The 22,834-nt window shown below is 37.7% G+C and overlaps 1 protein-coding gene across 2 annotated transcripts in view; it reads left to right on the plus strand.

Moving 5' to 3' along the window:
• The first annotated feature begins 3,193 nt into the window (after window positions 1-3,193).
• Window positions 3,194-22,834, plus strand: part of LOC106946913 (coiled-coil domain-containing protein 148) — a 39,508-nt gene continuing 19,867 nt past the window's right edge. The window contains exons 1-10 of one of the 2 annotated variants that reach the window (XM_015031605.1): window positions 3,194-3,977; window positions 5,489-5,571; window positions 5,965-6,086; window positions 9,576-9,679; window positions 11,147-11,238; window positions 11,309-11,460; window positions 14,581-14,676; window positions 15,692-15,873; window positions 16,216-16,354; window positions 22,117-22,323. In XM_015031605.1, the coding sequence (XP_014887091.1) occupies window positions 5,508-5,571; window positions 5,965-6,086; window positions 9,576-9,679; window positions 11,147-11,238; window positions 11,309-11,460; window positions 14,581-14,676; window positions 15,692-15,873; window positions 16,216-16,354; window positions 22,117-22,323 (1,158 nt within the window). In that variant the 5' untranslated portion in view covers window positions 3,194-3,977; window positions 5,489-5,507. Of the gene's footprint in view, window positions 3,978-4,011; window positions 4,072-5,488; window positions 5,572-5,964; window positions 6,087-9,575; window positions 9,680-11,146; window positions 11,239-11,308; window positions 11,461-14,580; window positions 14,677-15,691; window positions 15,874-16,215; window positions 16,355-22,116; window positions 22,324-22,834 lie in introns of those variants that run through there. The other variant, XM_015031606.1, reaches the window with a different exon arrangement.

Consider the following 22,834-nt stretch of genomic DNA (forward strand, 5'->3'; position numbering starts at 1 on the left):
TTTACTCATTTTTTTATTTATTTAACCCATTTATTTATTTATTTAATTTTGGCGCAAATGGCTCTCCATATTGCATGAGCCACTAACAGCAAAATGAAATAAAATAAATTAAGTACATCGTTCGATGAGTATAAAGATTTTTCTCTCTTCAACCAAAAGATTATATTTTTATTTACTTAAGTGTTCTTGTACATTATGTCTGCATGGTGTGTCCATTGGTGAAACACTAATTGAACAAAATATGCAGTAAAAACTTTCAGGGATTAGAACTGACTGAGTTGCACACAATGGACACTGAATTTGTCTTGACGAACTGGAAGGGTGGAGAGGGTGCTTGGGGGGCTCTTTAGCACAGACACAAAGAAAGCTCACCACTTTGTTTCCAAGCTTACAGCCTATGAAGTAAGGGACTGGAAAAATACTTTCTCTTTCCAAGAAATTGGTGGGGAATAGTGTGGGAGGGGGCTTCTTTTTGACTGTAGCTTAAAAAAAAGGAAATCTGACACGCAATGTGGGGGTAAAGGATTAAGCCTTGATGTTAGCCAGAATTTAGGGGGTGAAAAAGCATAAGGAGAACAGACCTGCCAAAGACTACCAAGCTATTCAGCTCTTGTCAGTTTCCATTAAAAAGAACTCACCATGAAGTCTGGGTCAAATAATCACACCACCGACCTTTGCTATGGTTGCGGTTTTGTCTGCTGCAGGATGGGGTTGTTTCTTCTATATAAAGAATGCCTTCCCCAAACACATAATAGTGCTAGCACACATGTGAGGCAATTCACGTTGCTCTTTAAACAAATCACACTTTTCTCAAAGAACAATGAACAAGAAGTACCATGATGAAATAATTTGATCAAGTTGTACAAGAAGTCCTCTGAAAATTAAAAATGAACATCCAATGGGCCAAACAAAGTGTTGTGCTTTAGAAGCTAAAAACTGCAAAGCACCAACAAAAGATAGTGGAAAAGTCTGGCTCCGTCTTGCTCTTTCGATTCCAAAGAAAACCACCCCTGATGGTTGTCAGCTGTGAGGCTGTGTGTAAGCAGTGCAGTAATGTGAATCACGAGGGGAGGGTTTCACTGAGTATCTGTGCTTAGGTCTGACGGTGTGAGAAAAAGGGAGGATGACTGCAAGAGGCAGCGAAGCATCTGAACTTCTAGTGTTCCAGTATAAAACTGACTTGGCATGCAGATAACCTGTCTACTTCTGCATGATGAAAGCTGAAACTTGAGAATGCTCCTTTTCAGAGGCAGGAGGAGACAAGGACTACAATCATTACCAAAATGTGTAGACTTCATTACCCCAAAACAATTAGATGATAATGTTTTTCGAACCATTTAAAGCCTTAGAAGTGGGGTTGCAATGCTATTCCAGATGTTTCAATAAACTGTTCAATCTTCATTTATTAGACTGACTTTCACCATTTGTTGGAAGAACAAACAAGCAAGAAACCGCCTCTTTTAATGAGCTTACATTTCCAATTTGGCTTTAGAAGGAAGACATGCAAGTGTAAGCTGTAATACTTTCTTTTTAATTTAAAAAATATGATATGTCAATAGAAAAGCAGTTGTTAAAAGCTCTGAAGTAAAAATATGTGATTGACAAAAAAGGAGAAGCACGAAAAACAAAACAAAAAAACAGGAAAAACCAGCTGAAGTTCAAAACAAGGGAAAAATCATGTGGGAATATTTATGGCGATTAGAAAATGACATTTTTGTTTTCTCTTGTGATTGCTTTTATGCAAATTAAGCATCACTAATGACTATGCAAAGTTATTGCACTCAGCTCAAATAATGGTACCATATTTTTGTGGGAAGTTGTTATTAAATAAGTGAATGTCTATTCTGAAAATAAATTAACTGTTTTGAGGGTGGTTTTACTTTAGCAGAAAACCCCAAGAACGTCCTATAAACCAGGATTTATGTATGGTGTAAGCTACAGAATGAAGTAGAGACTCAATAATGTAGTTTGTGCTGCATTAGACGGTGCCCTATATTACCAACTAAATCAAATCCATTCCATTTCGAATTTGGGTGGAAAAAGGGACTTGACAGGTGTTTGTAAAGTCCCTTATTCATTTACACAAATAAATAAAGTAGTAATGGAATAGTTGCATGCATTTAAATAGCACACTGCCACCCCTCTCCCACCTGTTGCTGCTGTTAAGTTGGTTGATTGAAAGCCTCACTTTTCCTCCACTTACAAGAAAAATATTAAATATTTCTGTTAATAATGCTCATTCTTTAAAACACAATACCTTTCTTTTTCTTTGTTAGTTCTGTGATTTTTTTTGTCCTTTCATTAATGTAATGTATCACACCATGTATTTTCTACTTTGATATTAAATTAAAAATATATATATTTCTGTTTATGAAACATACAAAGAATGTGTCATCCCAATGCCTCAACCTCTCTCTCTTTCTTTCTGACCTTCATGATCTTGCTCACTAAGCTCTATCAGTCATGGGCTATGGAGAAGATGCAAGTGGCAACTGTAAAGCAAAGTTTTCATGCATTGACTTGAATTAATTTAGTCTACCAAACACTGTATCCAAACAGTGCTTTGACCTTTTGCAAATATTCCTATTGGGATCGCAAATGTCATTGGACATATTTTGCACATAGCAACATTTGCATAAAATTTCAATGTATCAAAAAACCCTAACCTTAAAACAAAAAAGGGTCAACATATGTAAATTTTGTTAAAATTCCCCCCTCTTTGCCTTTAAAACTATGTGCTGTCATTATAAACTGAGACCAATAATCACTTTACCTGTTATCCCTATGTGTGCAGTGTTACAATTAGGATAAAGTCTAGACCACTGAATTAATTAAGCAGCAACAGAAAATTCCCATGAATCTGACATCCTTTACTAATAATGTAATCCTTGGGTGAGTGGCATGAGATTTGAGACAATTACCCAATAAGTACCGTTGTAAGCATGCTGCACGTAAAAACATTAGCTTAGATAATTAGAGTTTTTCTCAAGCAGTCACGGTGGCAACGAAGTCCATTATCTTTTGGTCGGTTTTCTGCACAATACACACCAATGGGAGCTTGAAGAAACGCCCCTGGGTTTAAAAAAATGCAGATTAGGGTAATTAAATATGGCGTAGTTTGAACGTAGCGAGTAAAACGTGGGAGTTCAAAAAAAAAAAAAAAAGATAAAGTCAATCTAGTGGGGGCAGGAGAAATTAGGATCTCCGCCTCTCTGCAAACTCGCATTCCAGAGATTCCCACACTCCTAAAACTCACCTGCCTTTTACTTTACCGCTTACAACGCAAGGTTACAGTGGCATATTCACTTAATACAGTGAGTTCTTTTTAAGAAAAAACTGGTGCAGAAACTGTTTCTTTGCGCTATCCGGTTAAGTTTTCCCAGCAACGGTTAGGGACGACATGAAGAAACAGCGCGAGGACTCTCCCTGAAAGGTGAGCGCGGTCTGCGAGGAAACGGTCCAAAGAAGAAGATTAGCGGGGAATTGGATTGTTTCCCGCAGAGAAGAAGCTTTAAAATAGCTTATCTTCTCTTTCACTCGCACATAAAGCGCTCCCTCTTGGTTTTCTCCGAAAAACGAGACTTTCAGAGTTGAACCAGCTGCCCGTTCCCTCCTGCTTCTTCTCCGCGAAGCAGAGATGCTCTACCCTCCTAAATTACTCTGCAGTTGGAAATGCCATGAAAAACAAACAAGAAAAGAACAATTCACATACCTTGGAGGACAGTTGCTGCGCTGGGCTGAGCTGTGGCTCGGACCTACGTGGAAATGCGTAACTTCATCTGTAAAGTCCAGTTTACTCCCATGCATGTGGAAGAACGAAACTCGTGTCCATACTGGAGGGGAAGAAGAGATAACCCCTTCCCTGCTTCTAGCAGCAGTCCCAGGCAGAGCGAACTGACATGACGTAACTGGGAATGTGGGAAACCAAAGTGCACTCCTGATTGGTTGTGGCATGATAAGTAGGCGTTTCCGAGGAGGTACGTACGCTTGAAATGACCAGTTAGAGAAGAGATGACAGTTACCGTGGTTACTGTGGTTTGTCAACCTATACACTAAAGAGAGGGACACTAGGTAAGTCAGATGGTTTAGTAAGTAAATAGATGTTGATTTTTCTGGCATGACAACGAATACTTATAAGACCTATGTAAAGGTAACCCATTACAATTTATTGAAGTCTAATTTGTTTGATTTTAGAAGTTGACGTTCGCTGCTCATGCTTTTTCTAATAACTTCCAGGTTTATTTGTATTTTTGATGCGATATGGACATCGAGAAGTGCTTATCCTGTAGTAGCTATTTTTTTTAGGATTGTCGATTATTAAAAAACAAACTTATTATTCACAAATTTCCAGATATCTGGAAATTTATTAGAGTTTATGTGGCTAACATCTCAACATATGGCGTGTTTTCTACATTATGGACACTATTGTTTTTAAAATACAGTCATATTCAGTAAATTAAGATGATATTGAAAACTTAATTTCAGTAATCCAATTTATTAAGTGAAACACATTATATCCATTAATTACTCAACAGATTGATGTTTTCGAGTCTATTTCTGTTAATAAGATTTTGATCTTAGGTAATAAAATATGACATTTGAGATTAGAATCATACATCAGACCAGTAAAATATACGTGTATATATATATAAAGAGCAGCATCTTTAGGGGTCACCCAATCTCCGTATTTTAACAGGAAATGCATGCTTTGGTCAAATTAGGCTAAGATTAAGCTTTTTGGCTTCACTTCATGGTCTCATGCCCACTCTTAAGTATAATGGAGGATCTGAGATACTGCAGGCTTGTTTCTCTTTTAAAAGACATGGAAGTGATATGCATCCTGTTGGAGTGCATAGTACCACAAACCTTTTGAAAAGAAGAGCAAATAATCAGAAATAATCAAATAATATTCTAATTTGTGGAATTTTTCACACTGAATAATGCACCTCTTTAAAGATAGGCTTTACCTCCTTTGATGTCAAATAACACTACTGCAATAAATATATATATATACATATATATTGACCTTTTTACAAACCTTTATACACCAATAATCATAGAGGTTGCTTTAAATTTGTTGGAAACAAAAATGAAAACGCATTCTGGAGACCTTTACAATCACAATGATAATCCAGAATTATATTTTACTCATATTATTAAAAATTCTGTGTAATATTTTGTTGATGCAACTTTGTGTTTGATTATTTTAAAAACTGGCATTGTTTTTGATATATTTACAGTGAACTTTGCACTATCACAACATTTGTTGTTTGCAGTCTGCACAACTCTGCATTTGTTGTGATGCAGAGTTGCAGTAATTTGACTTACTGTTTCTGATTCTCCATATTTATAAGCACTTTCCTCAGAGATTTTGTAAAACAAGATATAGCCTGATTTATTTATTTTTGCCTGTGTATCTGTAGAGCAATGTGCCTATTTTGTCTTTATGATTTTTAAAAATGCAATGATCTTTTTTTTTATTTGTAAGGGAATCTAATTTATTAAATATGGACCAAATAAGTGGAGGGAATCTACCCAGATTCATAACAAGCTACAGGGCACAAGAAGCAGGTGAGAATTGGCTCGAGATTCCTGACTACTAATAAAGTGGCCTACTGAACTTTTGTATATCTCTGGCTCACTAAACCCGTTAAAAGCCCCAGGTGCTGTCATGTTTTTGATGTTTTTGTCAGAGGCTACGTTGCTTTGTGTTCCTTCACCTTCCTCGCAGAGTAGCAGGTGAAGCACTTAGAAAAATATGTCTGACAGCTTGAGCTTACTGTCTGCTAAACCCACTCCTTGCAGTAGTTTCTGAAATATACATATAGTTTGCAATCGATGTAGTCCCTCTGTCTGCCCCTGTATTATTTTCTTAGTTTGGTTCACCTCAGACAATAACTGATGAGATTTTCAAGAGTTTCAAGGATTCCAATTCAGCCATATCATTTGCTTTCATCCATGCAGAAAAACTGACACTGCGGATGAAAAACGGTGTTGGCGGCCCCATGTACAAACTGGCTGAATATGAAACGCTGCAAGCCTTTGTTGATGCCAGACGTCGGGAGTACCATCTCATTGGACAAAAGGTAGATTTTGGTAATCAGGATCATCCATGCCCTAAAACAATGCAGTATGAATTCCTGGTACATTTGCTAACGCTGTGATTTAGCAGCAAATGAGGAGGAAATTGCTGTAAAGACATTCTGTACCCTTACCAGAGCACAAGCTGACAAAAACCTGAGTTTGACGAGTGATTATAACACAGCATGACTTGATATGCTATTTGATATACATATTAAAATAGCATATTTTGACTACATGAATCAAACACTTACAAAGTACTGTTTTTCACTTTTACTCGGTCCAGAAATATGAATGGGTGTATTAATAATACTGTGGTGGAGAATAACATCTTTGCAAATTTTAATTTAATTCTTTGTTGTTTTAAAGGAAACCATTTTAAGTTCTTAGTTGTATGACTAAGCAGAGCAGTTATTGTGACGCCAGTGGTGATTAAGGTGTTAGGCCTATGTTGTTTTAATTGGTGAGCTGTCAGAAGTCTTTTTGCATCATGCCTTTGGCTTGTTCCAATGCGGCTTTCTGCACATTAAAGATAAGACGGCCTATGTGTTCACGTTCAGTCACACAGCTGAAGGGAAGCCCTTTTCAGCATCTCTCTCGGTGACAACATGGAAGGTAAATAAATGATTCTGAGTTGCTACAAGTTTGAAATGTGTTTTATATTGTGGGTAATTCAGGCTGTGTTTAAAAACACTATTTTTTTCTGTAAAATACACTGTAAGCCTTTGGGGTGAGGTCTGTTGTGCACCAAGGTTAGGTTAAAAGAAATAGAACAAAAGCATTTTTTTTAAAAAACGGCGACTAAAAAGACAAAATGTATTTATCTGTTTACTTATAAAAGAGTTAAAATAGAAAGACAATGATATTCAGGAGCAGTTATCTCATACTATCAATATTTCCTACGAAATAAAGCAAACTAATAATATCTCACCACTAGATATAAACAGAATGGTTGACAAGTGGTCAAGGTGCCCACAAGGGCATCTCCATGCCCCAATACCTGATTGTTTGAACAAAACATAGGAAGAACTAGCAAACAATTCACTGGATCGAAAGAGTGGAGCATCCATGGCGTTCTTCTTATCCAAGATCCATTAATTATGGAAAGGATCAGTAGGGAATCCCAGACTCTCCATCTTATTTTGGGGAATTCCAAGGTGTTTCCAGCCCATAAAAAATGTATATTGTAAATGACCCCTCCAGCAGGTTCTGGTCCTGCCCCCAGTGGGATCCAACATTACTTGCTGCAGATATGCAGTTGTCCCCAAGTGGGCATAGAGAAGAGTTGGATGGATGAACTAACAGGGAAAGACAGTCAATCTGGCTCTCACAATCTATTTCCTTGTTATATTTAAGATTCAGTAGAATTTGAGCATCAATCACTGGTATATTTTTCAAATGGAGCAATGGACAGCAATGTGTGTTCCTTTGTGATTATTACATGGCTATTGCTTAATATCTACCAAACTGAATATTTTGTTTTAGAACAAAAATAAAATATTCACAGAACTATCTTTTGTTTTATTGGTAACATGTTTTTCCTTTTCCCCAAAGATTAAGTGTTCCTTGTAAAAAGGTCCTCTGTTGGGAAGGTCATGGATTTAAACAGTACAGCCTGAAACTGAGGATAGAAAGCTTTGGATATACACAGTAATTCCACGGCTCAGTATTAAGAGGACTTTCAGGAGTACCATGAATCTGTTACAAGCTGTGGACCGCCATATTGTTGCTGTAGGTTTTCTTATTTGACTCAACTCAGGACAGAAAAAATAAAATTACCATATAATTTTATACACTAACTTAAGGCCCATTCTGATGGATTGTTTTATTTTGGCGAGATGGGACTCTTAGGTTGACACCCCATTAAATATTCTCTTCTTCACTAAGAAATGTTCACATATCGATGTCTAATCAGATTTTGTTTTTTCATATTAGTGAACGAAAGTGATTTAAAGGCATTTAAATAAGAACAAAAACATTTTTACTTCTGAAAACTGTATTAACAAAAATAGAATGTGTTTAGTAGCTGAAGAAAAGGTTAGAATATCTTACTACCTAAAATGAATAGCTGATGTTATCCTCTTTAGCTGATTCTCTAGTAGCCCTCTGTCAATATCTGACATCCTTCCTAGGAGAGATTTCCCCACTTATCACTTTCAGCTATGTGTTTGGCGTTTCTTACAGGGTATTTCAAATCATCCAACAGCATCTTTAAAAGACAAAAATCTAATCCTTAATCCAGCCTCGGACTTTCAATTTCAAGACTTTCTGTCTATCCTTTGTAGATTTACCAGTATTTAGAGGTGGTTATCATGTTGCACAGTCCAATTCTTCAAGCACCCTCTGACATATACTAGAAGTTATGGTAGATTTTGTGATGGTCATGTCCTGCTGCAGCAAAAACAATCCCAACCATGATACTTTTAGTTAAGTTTCCGAATATTTCCTTGATATGCTTTTCAGAAGTTCTGCTCTTTGTCCGGATTCTCTGCTGCCTTCATGTTTTTCTCAGAGAGGAAAGCTTTCCACAGTGCCCACCTCTCATGAAAACTAAACTTGTGTACCGTAGTCTATTTCTGGTTGCACAGACACACATGTGTATATTAACAGTAGCAAGATCCTGCTCGTGATGACAGTTTGGGATTTTTGAAAACTTTTTAGCATCTTGCAGTCTGCTTTCAGAGTGAACTTGTTTGCCGTCAGACATTTTGAAAATGTAGTTAGGATTATACTAGAAACTTGTCTATGCTTGTAAAAGTGTGTGTGAACCATTTTTGCTTTATTCTAACATGGATGTTAGATTAAGGATAGATGTTCAGCTGAACATGTGCACATTTTTTATGTATAAACAGCAGCCGCCTTCCAACACACAAACGGGCCATAAATTAGCACCAAAATCCTTTAGACGTCCTGTTTGTGATGAACACACTGTACCAATGTATGTGACGCTGTATGTGAGATTTTGTTTAGTACAATTAAATGAATCACTGGTCTGTGCATAAAAACAAAAATAAAATAAAGAATGTCAGCCCTAACAGTTCTCTGAAGAACGGGCCGCAATGAAAAAGCAAAAGAAATGTTACCAGATTAAGAGTGTTGCGTCCTTCTTCCTCTCCTAATAACATGCCTCATGCATATCATGCATGTGTCTCCTTGATTATTTGAATTTTCCACTGTTTATTTGGGGGTTTCAGCTGATTTACCTCAGCTTATGAGACTCACACATACAATTATGCTAATCAAGACAACAGTAAAATTTTGATCTAAAAAGCTTACATTTTCTTATTAAAACGTCACCTGTCTCACAGCTCTGTCTGTAATGCCGTTAATTCTAAATGGTCATTTTTGAACTCGGTTTCAAAAACTTTATGAATTCAAGAGTCAAATAAGTGTTTTTTTTTTCCCCCTCCAGGTTATAAGTTATAGACATTTAAAAGCAAGAATCCCCTTTAAGGACTCTCTTTTCTTCTTGTGGAATAAACCTTGTTTTATAGGTTCAGAAGACGTGCTGTGCAGCCAAGGCAACCAAGGAGAACTCCTTATTACGACAGCACCGGCAGGTGTGGAGCAGAGAATGCCCCAGGCTGCAAAAAGCTGAGTAAGTACCCACTATAACTGCTTGTCATTATCTGCTGCAGTTTTCTGAATCAGCTTCTCGCACAAAGAAACCATTCCGCTTAAGCTCCTATTGCACCCGCATAGAAATCTGCATGACAAAGATGGGGGGTGTTTAAAAAAAGAGGGAACCAAGTCAGATCGAAGAAGAAAAATATGCCCATGGGGGGAAAGAGGTAGAGAGGCTTAAGTTGATTTCCTGATGGAGTTTTAAGGGTTGAATTGAGGTGGTGGAGTGACCAGGAGAAGTGGGAGGTAATAGTTGTGTCATTTCATGGGAAACTTTGTCTGCCCTTCTCTGTATGGGCCGTGGGTGATCAGGACCTAGAAGTGTCCTGCCTTGTGAAGTGAGAAGGGCAGTGTTAGCTCTGGGGTGCAGCTTGTTTGGCTGTGTGATGACTGTGTCTGAGCCAACCAAGGTTAATGATATACACAACTATGAGCCTCAGTAATGAGCCATCGAGATATGCCACTTCTTGCATCCCTACACACACACACACACACACACACACACACAGAATACCTTGTGAAAGCTACATTGTCACATTGAACACTGGTAAATAAATCGCTATGGTTACCATGTCCTTTTTCCACACAGTCATAACACCCCTAAGGCCAGCTGCTAAAAAGCCAGCATTCGTGGGTAATTTCCACCACAGGCCATTTAAGTTCAATTCGTACCAGAGCTACAAGACACCCTGTCTGAAAAACCTTCAGTGAAAGTCCGTTATTCTTGTGTGATGGATGTTTCTAACTCCTCATCTCTCCACAAACCCCGTCATAAGCAGGAGCGCGGAACAGTTCGGAAAGTTCAACACTTTCTTTTTTGAGAATTTCGTATTATGCCATCAGAAACAATTAGCAAACTACAAATTAAATCTGTATAAAAATTCTTGCGTCTTTCTGGCATCCAAGTAAGGATTTTTTTTTTTTTTTCCCCACTTGCCCTTTATTCATAATATATTCCAGGATCTTTGCAGTTTGAATGCTTATAATTAACAAAACGGAAATAAATTAAAAAGGAGAAACCAATTTTAATCTTGCCCTATGTTGAATTGAAATCATGGTGTCATATAGACAGTGATACATGCTTTATAAAAGGTGCTCATCGATGGATCTATCCATGGCAGCTTAACGGTACTGCCCTCTGCCAGTTGCCAGTTGACCTTTACTTGGCTAAACACCCAAGGGTGTGGGAACGCTATGTCGCTCGTAAATCATTCTGAGCTGGATTCACTTGACATTTTTGAGGTTGTTCTATCATTTATTTGAGAGAAGAAAAAAAAAGAATGTTCATTTCAGGTGTCTTACCCGTTTTATCACAGTGTCTTTGTAAAACCTCATGGTATATGTTTGTAGATGCCATGAGGTTTTTTTTTCTTGTCCTACACTTTGAACTGAGTGCCTTTAGTGGATATGAACTGACTTTTCTCTCTCTTCTGCAAAACAGGGAACAGGCAGAGGACGATATCCGTGACTTTTTTAACGAGATCAAGCCAAGTGATATAACAGACACTGCCGTCTTCTTACTTCAGAAATACAGTAAGTCACATTAACTGTTCTCCTCTGTTTGTATATATATATAACACGGGTATATATTTATGCTGTTCAGGGCAATCTCTTGAAATGGAACGGAAAGCATTCAGAATAGCTACCGTTGTGCCTCTGTATCAGCTCAAAGATGACCTGTGCATCAGGCTGGGCAAGATGGAGGATCAGCAGCTCAATGACTGCATGTCAGACTGGGAACAAGTAAAGCAGCAGGTATGTCTCAGATGTGACATGAAGATGCAACTGGATGTCTGCAGTTTAGTCACAGCAACCTTGAAAAAGACTGGCTATATTTATCATAGACTGGCAACATTTCTTAACAGATTGAAAAAAGATTTTTGTCCATCAGTTAAATCAAGTAAAATTGAATTTAGCACCTTTTGGTTTTATGTGGCTGTATTTATTTACCCAGTCCACACACTGCATTTTAGAGACGTATTGACTCTGCTGGTAGAAAGCTGTCCGTCTTATACATCCAGCAAAGTTCAGACTCTCTCTTTTTCACAAACTGAACTCAACTTGTGCACAGGAGTATCTATTCATGAAACCCTTGTTGTTGTTTTTTTTTGTTTTTTGTTTTTTGTTTTTAGCTATTTACAGTCCTAAAGTCATAATTTTTTTGTTTGAGTCCCAAGAGCTTGTGGTTGGCTCTAGAGATGAATGGTAGGCTTAAGGCATAAGGACTGGTTTTTAAAGACAGACCACTTCAGACCAGACATATTGTCGACTTTGTGTTGCTCACTTCTACTTGTTTGGTTCCCATGGGCTCCCGTTCTCTTGTTAGCTGACTGCTCACATAAACACACAGCCAGTTTGACTCCTTCTTTTTAAACAAGGAAGAAAAGTTGCTGTGCAAGTAAGCATCTATACCTCACTCTTTTAGAATGAAAATTCAAAAGTCTCGAAATTTTCAAATGTTATTAGAATTGAGTGATCATATACTTTACAGCATATAATCAGTACACTTTGACCTTGCTGGTTGGTTAATACATTTCAGACTCAAAGTATCTGACATGCCTGGTTTTAATGGACAAAATCAGTTTTTGATATGAAGAGCATGTTACTAATTACAAAATCCATTCATTCTGTTGCATGGCCAGTGAAACCTTAGTTCTTAGAATGGTCAGACCCCACAATTTTTATGGGATTTGTATTTCTCTGCACACAAATGGTATGCTTGGTGATCATATTGAACATTTTACTTATTTCATAATACATTTTCATGCTTTAAGCAGACATTAAACATAAAAAAAAATTGTTTTCTTTTATATTTTCTTTTTTGTTTCTCCAACTCTTCTCCTACTTACACACCAAATACTATTGTATGAATATGTACATCATTCTTTGTTCAGTTTCTTTAAATCATGTACCTCTGTCTCATATTGCCATTCATGACTTTATGATGAATGGATGAATGGACATTACATTTGCAAGGTTAAATGTAATGTCGTGCAACATGGCAGAATGCAATTTGCAGGCACTGTGTGTAAAATTAAAGTTGACAAAAATTTAATCAGTGATGTACCCTGTGATGAAATTCAAAAAAATTAGTTATCATAGATAAAAGGTAGTGGCCATGCACCTAAATTACAGAGGCCAAAGGGAAGCATATTACATTCCTGCATCAAGACTATGGCTTACAAAAGCCTTTGCAGGTGTCTTGTCAGTATACTCAGTATGTTTAGTATACTTTATGGATTTTATGTTATGGACTAACATAAAGTAGTGCAGAATACAAAAAGCAATATTTGATCTGTCTTTACTCTGATATGTCTTAATAAAATCCAAACCGTTGAAATCAGAAGTCATCAAATCAATGAAGTTCAGCTATATGTAATTTCCTGTCTGTATAAATCCACCATTAGAGAAGACCATTAGAGGGCAGTAGTGAGCAAGCACCATCATGGGGATGAAGGAACACAGTGGAGTAAGGTTATATAATACCTCAAATATTTGGGTATTTTATTGAGGACTGTTTTGCCTACCCTCTGAAGATGGAATGAGTAAGACAAACTACCAACACATGACCGTCCATCTGAACTGGGCAACTGACAGGCTGGACAAAAACATAATATAATTTCCATAGTGAAGCATGGCAGTTGCAGCACCATGCTGTGAGAATGCTTTCTTTAGGAAGATCAGACCAACTGGTACGTGTAGATGACAAGATAGAGTTAAATACAAGACAATACCAGTTCAGAGACTGCTAAAAACCTGAAACTATGGTTAACCCCTTCTTGCAGAGCAACAGCACAAACCATAAAGCCAGAGCTACCATGCAATAAATTAGATAAAGGATTCATGAGAATAAATGTCAGTTGTATCCATCTGCTGTCATTTCAATCTGATGGAGTTTCCACTTTTTTGCAAATAATGTTGAGTAGATATTCCAGTGTCTCGGTAACCAAAACAGGAAGAGACATAACCCAGAAGACTTCTGGCCGTAATTACTGAGAAAAGTGGCTTTACAAAGCTTTACTGAACAGATATAGCCTACATATAATTTTTATTTGGAAAATATTTGGAAAACCACATATTGTTAATACACTATTATGACACACTATTTTAAGTCTATTATTTAAAAAAAATCAGTTCAATTCTGAGTGAAAACTGGTACATTTTGATAAAATTTTGTTTATCGGGCAGTAGTACTTTTGCGAGGCACAGATAGAAATGGGTTAATTTAACCTAAATGGTAAATTGACTAAATGTGAATTTTGTTTTTTTTAGTTAACCAGTTCTTTTGCATAGCTCTGTTATCCATATACCTGTAGAAAACTTGGGGTTCAGTGTTTTGCCTTAAGGGCACTCTGACATGTGGAAGCAGCTGGAATTGAACTCAGGATCTTCCGGCTGCCAGATGACTTCCATGGAGCTCACTTAAGACTTTTGAATTTGTTCAGTATTTATACAGTCGGAGCCGTCGACACCTTTTGGGTATTCCCTCCCACGGCCAAACAACTGAGCAAATCAATGCAATTGATGAACATTATCTTCTTGTAATTTCTCCCTCATGACAGAAAAATACGACCCATTCATTCTCTCTGTTCTAAGAGTCTGTTTCCATTCGAAGAACATAAGTGTATGAATCATTTTAGAAAACAAGCAGCTACTGATTAGGTCCCATCAGAGAATCGTTCAATCAGTTTTTTCTAATTCTCAATGAGTAAAGGACTAAATGTGGAATGATTTAAGCTGAGAAGTCTCCTTTTAAACACTGTTGTTACTAAACTAATGATTAGGTTGAGTTGCGCACCTAATCAATGTTTTTATTGACTGTATGTATAAAAATAAATCACCAACATTTTCTATGTGCCACTCTTGAATTGCCAGATCAATTCTGTGAAAGACCAACAAATGGATGTAATTGCAAAGCTTAATGCAGAGTACCAGGACATAGAGCAGGAGATCAAGGACCTTGGCTTTGAGGTATGTTTATTACTGCGTGTTTGACTGTTTCTCAGTTGATCGCCATTTTCCATATTGTGTATACCTTACATTTGCTGGACAGCAAGTGAAATTTGACAAATTTCAGAGTTTTGAAAATGTGGACAGAATTGGACATATAAGACAGTATGAGAAGAAGAGTATTAAGGTTTTCCAACAATTGACACACTCACATTTACAGTGAAAGAGAGCTTGTTGTGATTGTGACCCGTCAGCCCAGGCTGATCACTCCATCAGACCAACAATAAATTATAACATGATTATTCACCTTTCAAAGTTTAATAATGTATTTACTATGCAAAACATGGAACTCTGACAATTAAATCTAGGGAAACATTGTCAAAATACTAAATGAATTGTTATTGTACAGAACTCTAGATTTAGGTAGGCCACGGAAGGCAGGCAATGGCATTTTTCCACAATATGTTACTACAACTATGTCTTATTTCAGTTTTTATGTTTTTCTCCTCTTGTTGGATTGTAGGTTCAATTTAGTTCTTTTGCTTATTTGTGGATGAAAGGAGGTAAGTCATGTGATGAGACCTAAATGATTAGGTAAATTTATTAAAATTGGATTTACTAATTAGTATTTATTAAAAATTTTTTTGGGCTAATCTTGAAATGAGATTGGAGAAAAAAAAGTGCTCTGCTTTGTTCTGAAATTCAGGACACATTATTTTAGTTTTACACTGCAACAAAGAGATTTTGCTAATTAATGGCACTGTTTTTTCTTTTACAATTTCTTTGTTGGAGAATATTTCCACTGTTGATTTAAAGAATGTTTGCATCTGAAAAACCCATTCTTCCTGTTAAAGTAGTCAAATGGGTTAAAATTTTCCAAAGCACATATTCAGTTTCTTATTTTCCTTTTTTTAAAAGCCTAAAAAAAGAATATAGCTAAATGTATCTAACTATACAAACATTAACATAGTTGGACATCATAAAAATATGTGATTGGACAGAACATTAGGTTGATTTTTTTTTTTTTTCTTTTCAGAAATACTATATTGGTACTCCATATATTGTGGTGAGATCAGAAACCATTCCTGAGGAGGTTTTGAATGCAGACTGCCCTTATCCAGAGCTGAAGGACTCGCTGATCCAGGCCTTCCAGTCCCTCTCAGAGAGGTTCCAGGACAAATTCCAGACGCTGACGAAGCAGCTGCAAGAGAATGACACGTAGGTACAGTTGTATTTATTTTTTCTGATGTGAAATAGGTTTATAGATCTAACTGTTCTGATCCTGATCCTGTTCACTTCTTATTTGGTAAATATGTGGAAATGCAGAACTCGTTGAACTCCACAGAATAAAGTGAAGCACGTCTGTACTGACATTGCGACTTTTCTCCATGTTATGCTGCTGATTAAGACGAGGTTTTCTCCTCAGGTGGTTGATTATACAAATCTGCTTAATACTTTATACCGTCTGGTACAGTCGCTTTTTTGCACTAGTGCAGTGTTGCAATTTATGTTAGTGCTGTTTGAAGTAGCAGTGGTATTTCTGTGTTAAACATGTTTCAGGTTCTGTGACTGGAGTCCAGACGACCATCAACGTTTCCAGTTCACAGTGTCTCTGTACACTCATGATGTACCGAACTACAAAGCACTTTGCATTGACATGCTGCAGAGACAGTTCCCTGACAGGACACGACTCGACCTGGTTAGTTTGTTTGTTTATTTATTTATTTATTTATTTATTTATCTACCTAAAAATATTGCCGAGTTCATTTGGGTTCCGATCCAATCCCATTATCCCAACTTAAATAGAATTGAGATTTTTATCTCAATTCAGCCAAAGTTTGAATTATTTGCATTTTGACCAAGTGCCAATTCTTCAACCTCTGCAAAACTGTGAGGATGTGATGAACTTCGGGACATTGCTGTTGTGCTTATTTTAGGATTTGTCAGTATTTGCTTTTCATATTTCATATTTTCATGATTCTTGAGATGCATCTTTATTTAGCTCTTAGTGACAGTCTCTAGTTATGGTTCTTCAATATTTTAAACTTCAAATTTCCCACGCGTGGTGTTAATAAAGAATAATATTTTAGTTCTTATCTATTTTGTCTCTTCAAAGTTGTTGTTGCGAATCTTGATCATTTCTCCTGTTGGGTTGTGTCTCGGGATTGTTACGTTTCTACTTCCTTGTTTCCCATGTTTCCAGTGTGTTCTGATGGCCATTTTCCCCCATTTGTTTTCTGTTTGTTGTCGGAAGTGGGAAATTCCCCATCTCCCAGTCAGAAAAATCAACTGGAAAACCCTCCAAAGTTTACTTCCCGTTGGGAAAGTGGTAGTTTCAGTAGTAAACTGTGGTGGAAACATGTTTATGTGAGATTGCATCACGTAGCACCGGCAACTCTAAAATGAACAAATGAACAGTGGTGTTTGCTTATAGAAAGTATAACATAGAACAATAGGTGTTGCAAACGATGCCGACTTGAGCCTAGCTGTGTTGAAAGCCCGACTTCACCAGCTACGTTAGCAGTTACGTTAACCCAGCTGTGATGTCAAACCGTTTTCCGACTTCAGAGGTAACTGGAAAACAGCATCAGTTCAACTTCAGATACTTGACTTCCCTCACATCTGCACTCAGTTTCTAATCAATCACCTTCTCCTTGTTCAGCAATCAACTCTCCTGCATAAAAAAATATCTCAGTCAGAGAGCTATTTTTCATGTCCTCCTGCAGCCTGTCTGTTTCTATGCAATTCCTGTGTGGTGCATTAATCTGGAGTCACACCTGCACTTTGGGTTTTTCCCTTATTTTTAAGTAAACCTTTAACTTTCACCTCCACCTGACAAAGGGAATTCCACGGCTTGTGCCTAATGTATCCTGTTGCAAATAATAATAATAATAATAAAAAAAAGTCACGTGACCTGCATTTATAGTCTTTATATATTGATGCAGTCATTTGCAGATGCCACTCCCTCGCCCCTATCCTGACCCTCTCTGTCAGAAGCAGCCCTCCAGTGTGTGTCCCAGTCTCCCTGATCAATGTAGCTCAGCACCCTGAACTGAGATAAGCCTAGACAATGATCCGCTCAGCACGCTGCAGGATGTGCCATGTCACACACTGTGGACTGCTGGCTCTAGCCACTGCCTCGTATCGCCATGACAACCGCCAGGCCCTCTCTCTCCTCCCCTCGCCCGCACCCAGAGACCTGTCGTCATATCAGTTCCAGCTGGGTACCGCATTTAGAGCTGTGATCATTCAGCCTCGGGGGCGTTGCGAGAAGGGAGGAGACGTTTCTTTCACTGCGCTCTGCACTTTCCAGCTCTGACTCCACCTAATTCAGCTATTAGTCATAATTAAACTGGTTTGCTAATCAGTGTGGGCATAGATTGATTTTGTGAAACCCCTCTGATTATATGTATAGATGATAGTGCGCTATCAGGCTTTTTTTTTTTTTTAAAACCTTTAATTTATGTAATTTAGAGAGACTTTTTTTCTGATGTCGGGCTAAATATGAACAGATCAGTATCCATAAACCTCTACAGGTGATTGTTTAGTTCTGTGAGTGTGTTTGGGTGTGTTCAATAAACAACGGCTTGCAAAACTATTCACACCCCTCGAACTTCTACTGTGAACATTGGTAAACAAACATCATCATGAGGACCAAGGAACACAGCAGACAGTTCAGAGACAAAGTTGTAGAGAACATTGAAGCAGGCTTTAATAAGTAAAAAATTGAAAAAATGTAATTCTTTAGAAAAACCCGCAGTTTATGTGTAATACATAGCACATGATGAAGATTTGCATTTTGCGGGTGTATTGCTGACCTAAGGTTGAACCAATCTCTGAGGTTTTATTGTCAGGTGATTTGACTCAGGCTCACTTTGTCAAGAACTCCCTCTGCTGGACGGGGTATTTCATTGTCTTTCATATCATAAGGTGTCATATGTAAAATTTGATCAGACTTTCTGTGATCGATCTAGTTGGGTAGAAGGTAAATAAATGTGTTTCCACCACAGCTTACTACTGAAACAAAATCCTGGAAGACTATTTGTTTCTGTCGGCACAAGAACTACGGCTTCGGAGAGACTTTTCTACCCCCAGCGAAACAATGTAAAACATCCAGCTAAATCTACACAGAAAGACTTTGCTGAAAACAAGGTGGATGTTCTGGGGATGTCCAGTCGAAGCCCTTCTCGTTGTTGCTGTTTCCCACAGCAGCTAACTGGATCATTAATGGCTTTGTAATTTTCCAATTTCCCATAAAGTGCATATTTTTAGGGTGCATGGCACATTATGGTTGAGATTCTCCCATCTCAGCTGTAGCTCTCTGTAGCTCCTCCAGAGTTAACATGGGCCTCTTGGTTGCTTTTCTGGTTAACTCTTGCCCAGCCTGTCAGTTTAGGAATACACAATCCATATATTCCCATTGGTTTTATGGGAATATATGTCCTATGAATCCATCATCTTCATATGATGGATTTAACAATGCTTGGTGCACTATTTAAATTGTTTTATATGCTGTTTGTTCTCTGATTACTCAATTAAACATCCAAGACCTTCACAGGTGAGTTTTTTAAATAATGCTTAGGTGTCTTCTGACAGAAGGTTTAAGGTATCGGTGTAAAAGGAGTATTCATAAATGCAAGTCTTGTTGTTTATTTGTAAAAGAAAAAAAAAGTGCCAAAACCATGTGCGATTCTCCTTACTCCTCACTATAATGCGCCTCTTTGTGTCACATAAATCAATCCTTTGTATTGCATAAAATCCCAATAAATTATGTTTAATTTATCAGCTGAAAGAGAAAGTCCACGAAAAAAAACTTTGACGAGGCACTTTCTGCTTCTATATATATATTTTTTTATTCTGTTCTCTCATTCTTTCTGTTTTCTGGACAACTAAGACATTGAGGATGCAGCAGAATCTCACAGATGAAACGTGGATCACTGAAGCAAAGTGTTGCCACACTTCAAGTGTGTAGAGAAGGCTCTGTGCAGCTCGATGCGTCCTTATGCCACAACTGACCTCAATAGACAACCTGTATGCACGGACACAGAGAGACTGTGCATGAACCATGTGTCTTCATTCTCATTTGTGCTGTTGTGTTAATTTATGTCTTCGTGCTCACTGCATCTGGAAGCACGGGTTAAAACGGGAATGGTGAAGGAGAGGGCAAGAATGAAGAATAAAAAGGTGGATCTCTGAAAGTTGCACATTAATAAACAGGATTCGCTTGACTAATCCTGCCACTTCTGTTGCGACGGCGGGTCTGTCAGCTCACTCATTTTCAATAAAACCAGTCAGCCGTCTAATGCCTTCACACTGTCAGTTAGCTGCTATTAGTCAATAGATGAATATCATTCCCTCTGTTCCAATGAGGCAGCCAAGTGGTGCAGCCTCGGAGTGTGCTGACACAATGATGAATAGCTACGGGCAGTCCTCACACCGAAAAGAACTGTTTTCCTTCAGAACATTTCACAGCCAGGAGAGAGGGATGGTCTCATACCCCTGCAGAGCTAGATCTGGCACAAAGGTGTCCCTGTGGTAATGCTGCCTTTAGTGTAGACAGTGTGTCATGCAAGAATGTTTGTGAAATTCTTGCAATGCATCATAAATTTGGTGCATAATGCAGAACAAGTAGGATTTGGCTGCAGTGACTCAATTTTTATCATCTTCTTCAGCATTATCTTAAAAAAAATAATCATATGAGAATACTTGTGTTCTCCCATGTCATTTGCTCTCTTCTTGTTTCCTCTTTTTTGTTTTTTTGTTGTTGTTTTTTTCGTGTCACCTTTGCTTTAGATTATCCAGTCATTTTTCATATCGGACAAAGATAACCTGTGTAAAATGATCATCTAAACCAAACTTGGACTTGTGTGAAAATATAACATCCCCCCCCTTAAATGAATAGATTAACTAAACTTTCTTAAATTTCACCTGCTGTTTGGATAGAACATGTCTGGCAACATGAGGCAGGCTAAAAGGTCACAGAAAGACACACATCACGGCAAAATCTAAAGAAATTCAAAAACGGATTGAAGCCTGGAACAACGTCTAAAATACTGCAGGCCTCGTTTACTGCGGTATAATGTCAGCATTCATGATTCAACGATAAGACACTGGGCAAAATTGGGAGAGCATTTTTGTTAAAAACAAAATAAGGACACGAGGCCCTTGTCATGAAAAAACTTCCTGATGATCCCCAATATTTTTAATAGAGCATTCTCTGGAATAGTGATGCATCTGGTGTAAAACTCAAAAGTATTTATGTTTAAAAAAAAAAAAAATCATACAGGCAGTCAAACATTGGGGTCATTCAATCAAACCAGTCGCCTTTATACCATTAGGTGGATTTAGTGACGGTGAAGAGGGTCAGTTTTCTTTCCAAAAACACACAATAAATAGAATTACAACACAATTAAAAGTGACTCAGTGCTCAATACTTTAAAATATCAATTGTGTAGGACAGCATTGCTGCTTAAGGATCTGGACAATTTGATTGATGGAAGATCTGGCACAGAAACGTCCAACCAGTTTGTCAGCCTGTTATGCTCAAGTGCACAACAGGCTTGTGTTGTACACAAGAAAAAACAAACAAACAAAAAAAACACGGTAACACTTTATTTGAAGGGGGGTAAATAAGACTGTCATGACACTGTCATAAACACCTGTCATGCACATGAATAAGCCTTCATGAATATTTATGACTGTTGTCATAAAGCGTCATTCGGTAAATTATGACACTTTTAATACAAAGTTGACATTATCCAAAATGTCTTTGTTATGACAACTTGACATTAACCAAGAAATCATTACTGATATAAATTTGTTATAAAAGAATTAATGATTGCACTTTAAAAATTAGGTATCTTTATGTTATTAAAGGTAAAGTTTAAACAGTAATGATTTCTTGGTTAATGTCAAGTTGTCATAACAAAAGCATTTTGAATAATGTCAACTTTGTATTAAAAGTGTCATAATTTACCGAATGACGCTTTATGACAACAGTCATAAATATTCATGAAGGCTTATTCATGTTCATAACATGTGTTATGTCATGTTTATGACAGTGTCATGTCAGTCTTATTCACCCCCCTTCAAATAAAGTGTTACCAAAAACACTTATTAGCTGCAAAACGTGAAATGAAGGTTTTGGGGTGGCCTAGGTAAAGTCCAAAATTTCTTCATAGTGACGTGAAAGTACCACAACAACCTTTGAATATTGTTATTCCAAACAGGTGGGAGCAGAACCAGAGGGTGAATACTTTTTTTTTTCTTTTTTTTACATAACCTGTTAAGAATAAGTTATCTCAATAAATGAATGAATTTGAAAATAGTTTTTTTTTGCATTTATTTAGGTGGATGATCTGAAAACATTTACATGTGACAAAAACACACATGTCCATGGCACAGATGAAGTGAACACATTTAGAAAAGGTCTCATATCAGTGTTCCTTCTTTTGATCTCAGTTGCAACACGGACGTAGCTGCGACATGCATCGATTCATCCAGAAACAAATAAGAGTCGTGACCCACCAGTGGCAGCGAGACACGCAGGAGCTCCTGGACAGGGCCCTGGACACGCTGCAGGAGGCGAAACACGCCCACCAGGAGGAGCTGGAGCACCACAGAGACCGCCAGCACCAGCAGGACATCTGCCTGCATCTCAGAGAGAAAGTTGGTGTCTCTTTTACTTTTACCTCTTGGTCGCTCTGTGATTAACACACATCTGTTAGTGTGGATACGATGAAGATTATTTATCGCAGCGCTTAAAGGATTATGCACATGACATGTCCTTTGTAAGTGTCGATGTGATGGTATGAGGCGTGAAAGAGATCGTAAAGGGAGCCTTGTTCGACTGCCTGCTTGTGCATCGTATATCTGCTGATGAGGCTGTATATAATGCAGGGCTGCCTGACAGCATCTCTTGCTTTAGCTGCCGCTTGGGATCGGCTGTGAATGCAAACAAGCTAATAAGGATGGTCTGCCGAACATGATGCTGCTGTCTCTGAGGGGTGCTAGTTACACACTGACACAACAAATCCATATGCTGCAGATGTTGTATTGTATAAATTCAGTTTACTTTCCCCCCATGTTGTTTTTTTTTTTTTTTTTTTTTTTTTTTTTTTTGAATGGTCCTTTTCTCTGGGGCCTTTTTGGATGGGACACCCTAAAAAGGGCTGGGGTG

This window comes from Poecilia latipinna, unplaced genomic scaffold (assembly GCF_001443285.1).
Source record: "Poecilia latipinna isolate Pla-1442-1.1 unplaced genomic scaffold, P_latipinna-1.0 Scaffold212, whole genome shotgun sequence".
NCBI classification, from domain to species: Eukaryota; Metazoa; Chordata; class Actinopteri; order Cyprinodontiformes; family Poeciliidae; genus Poecilia; species Poecilia latipinna.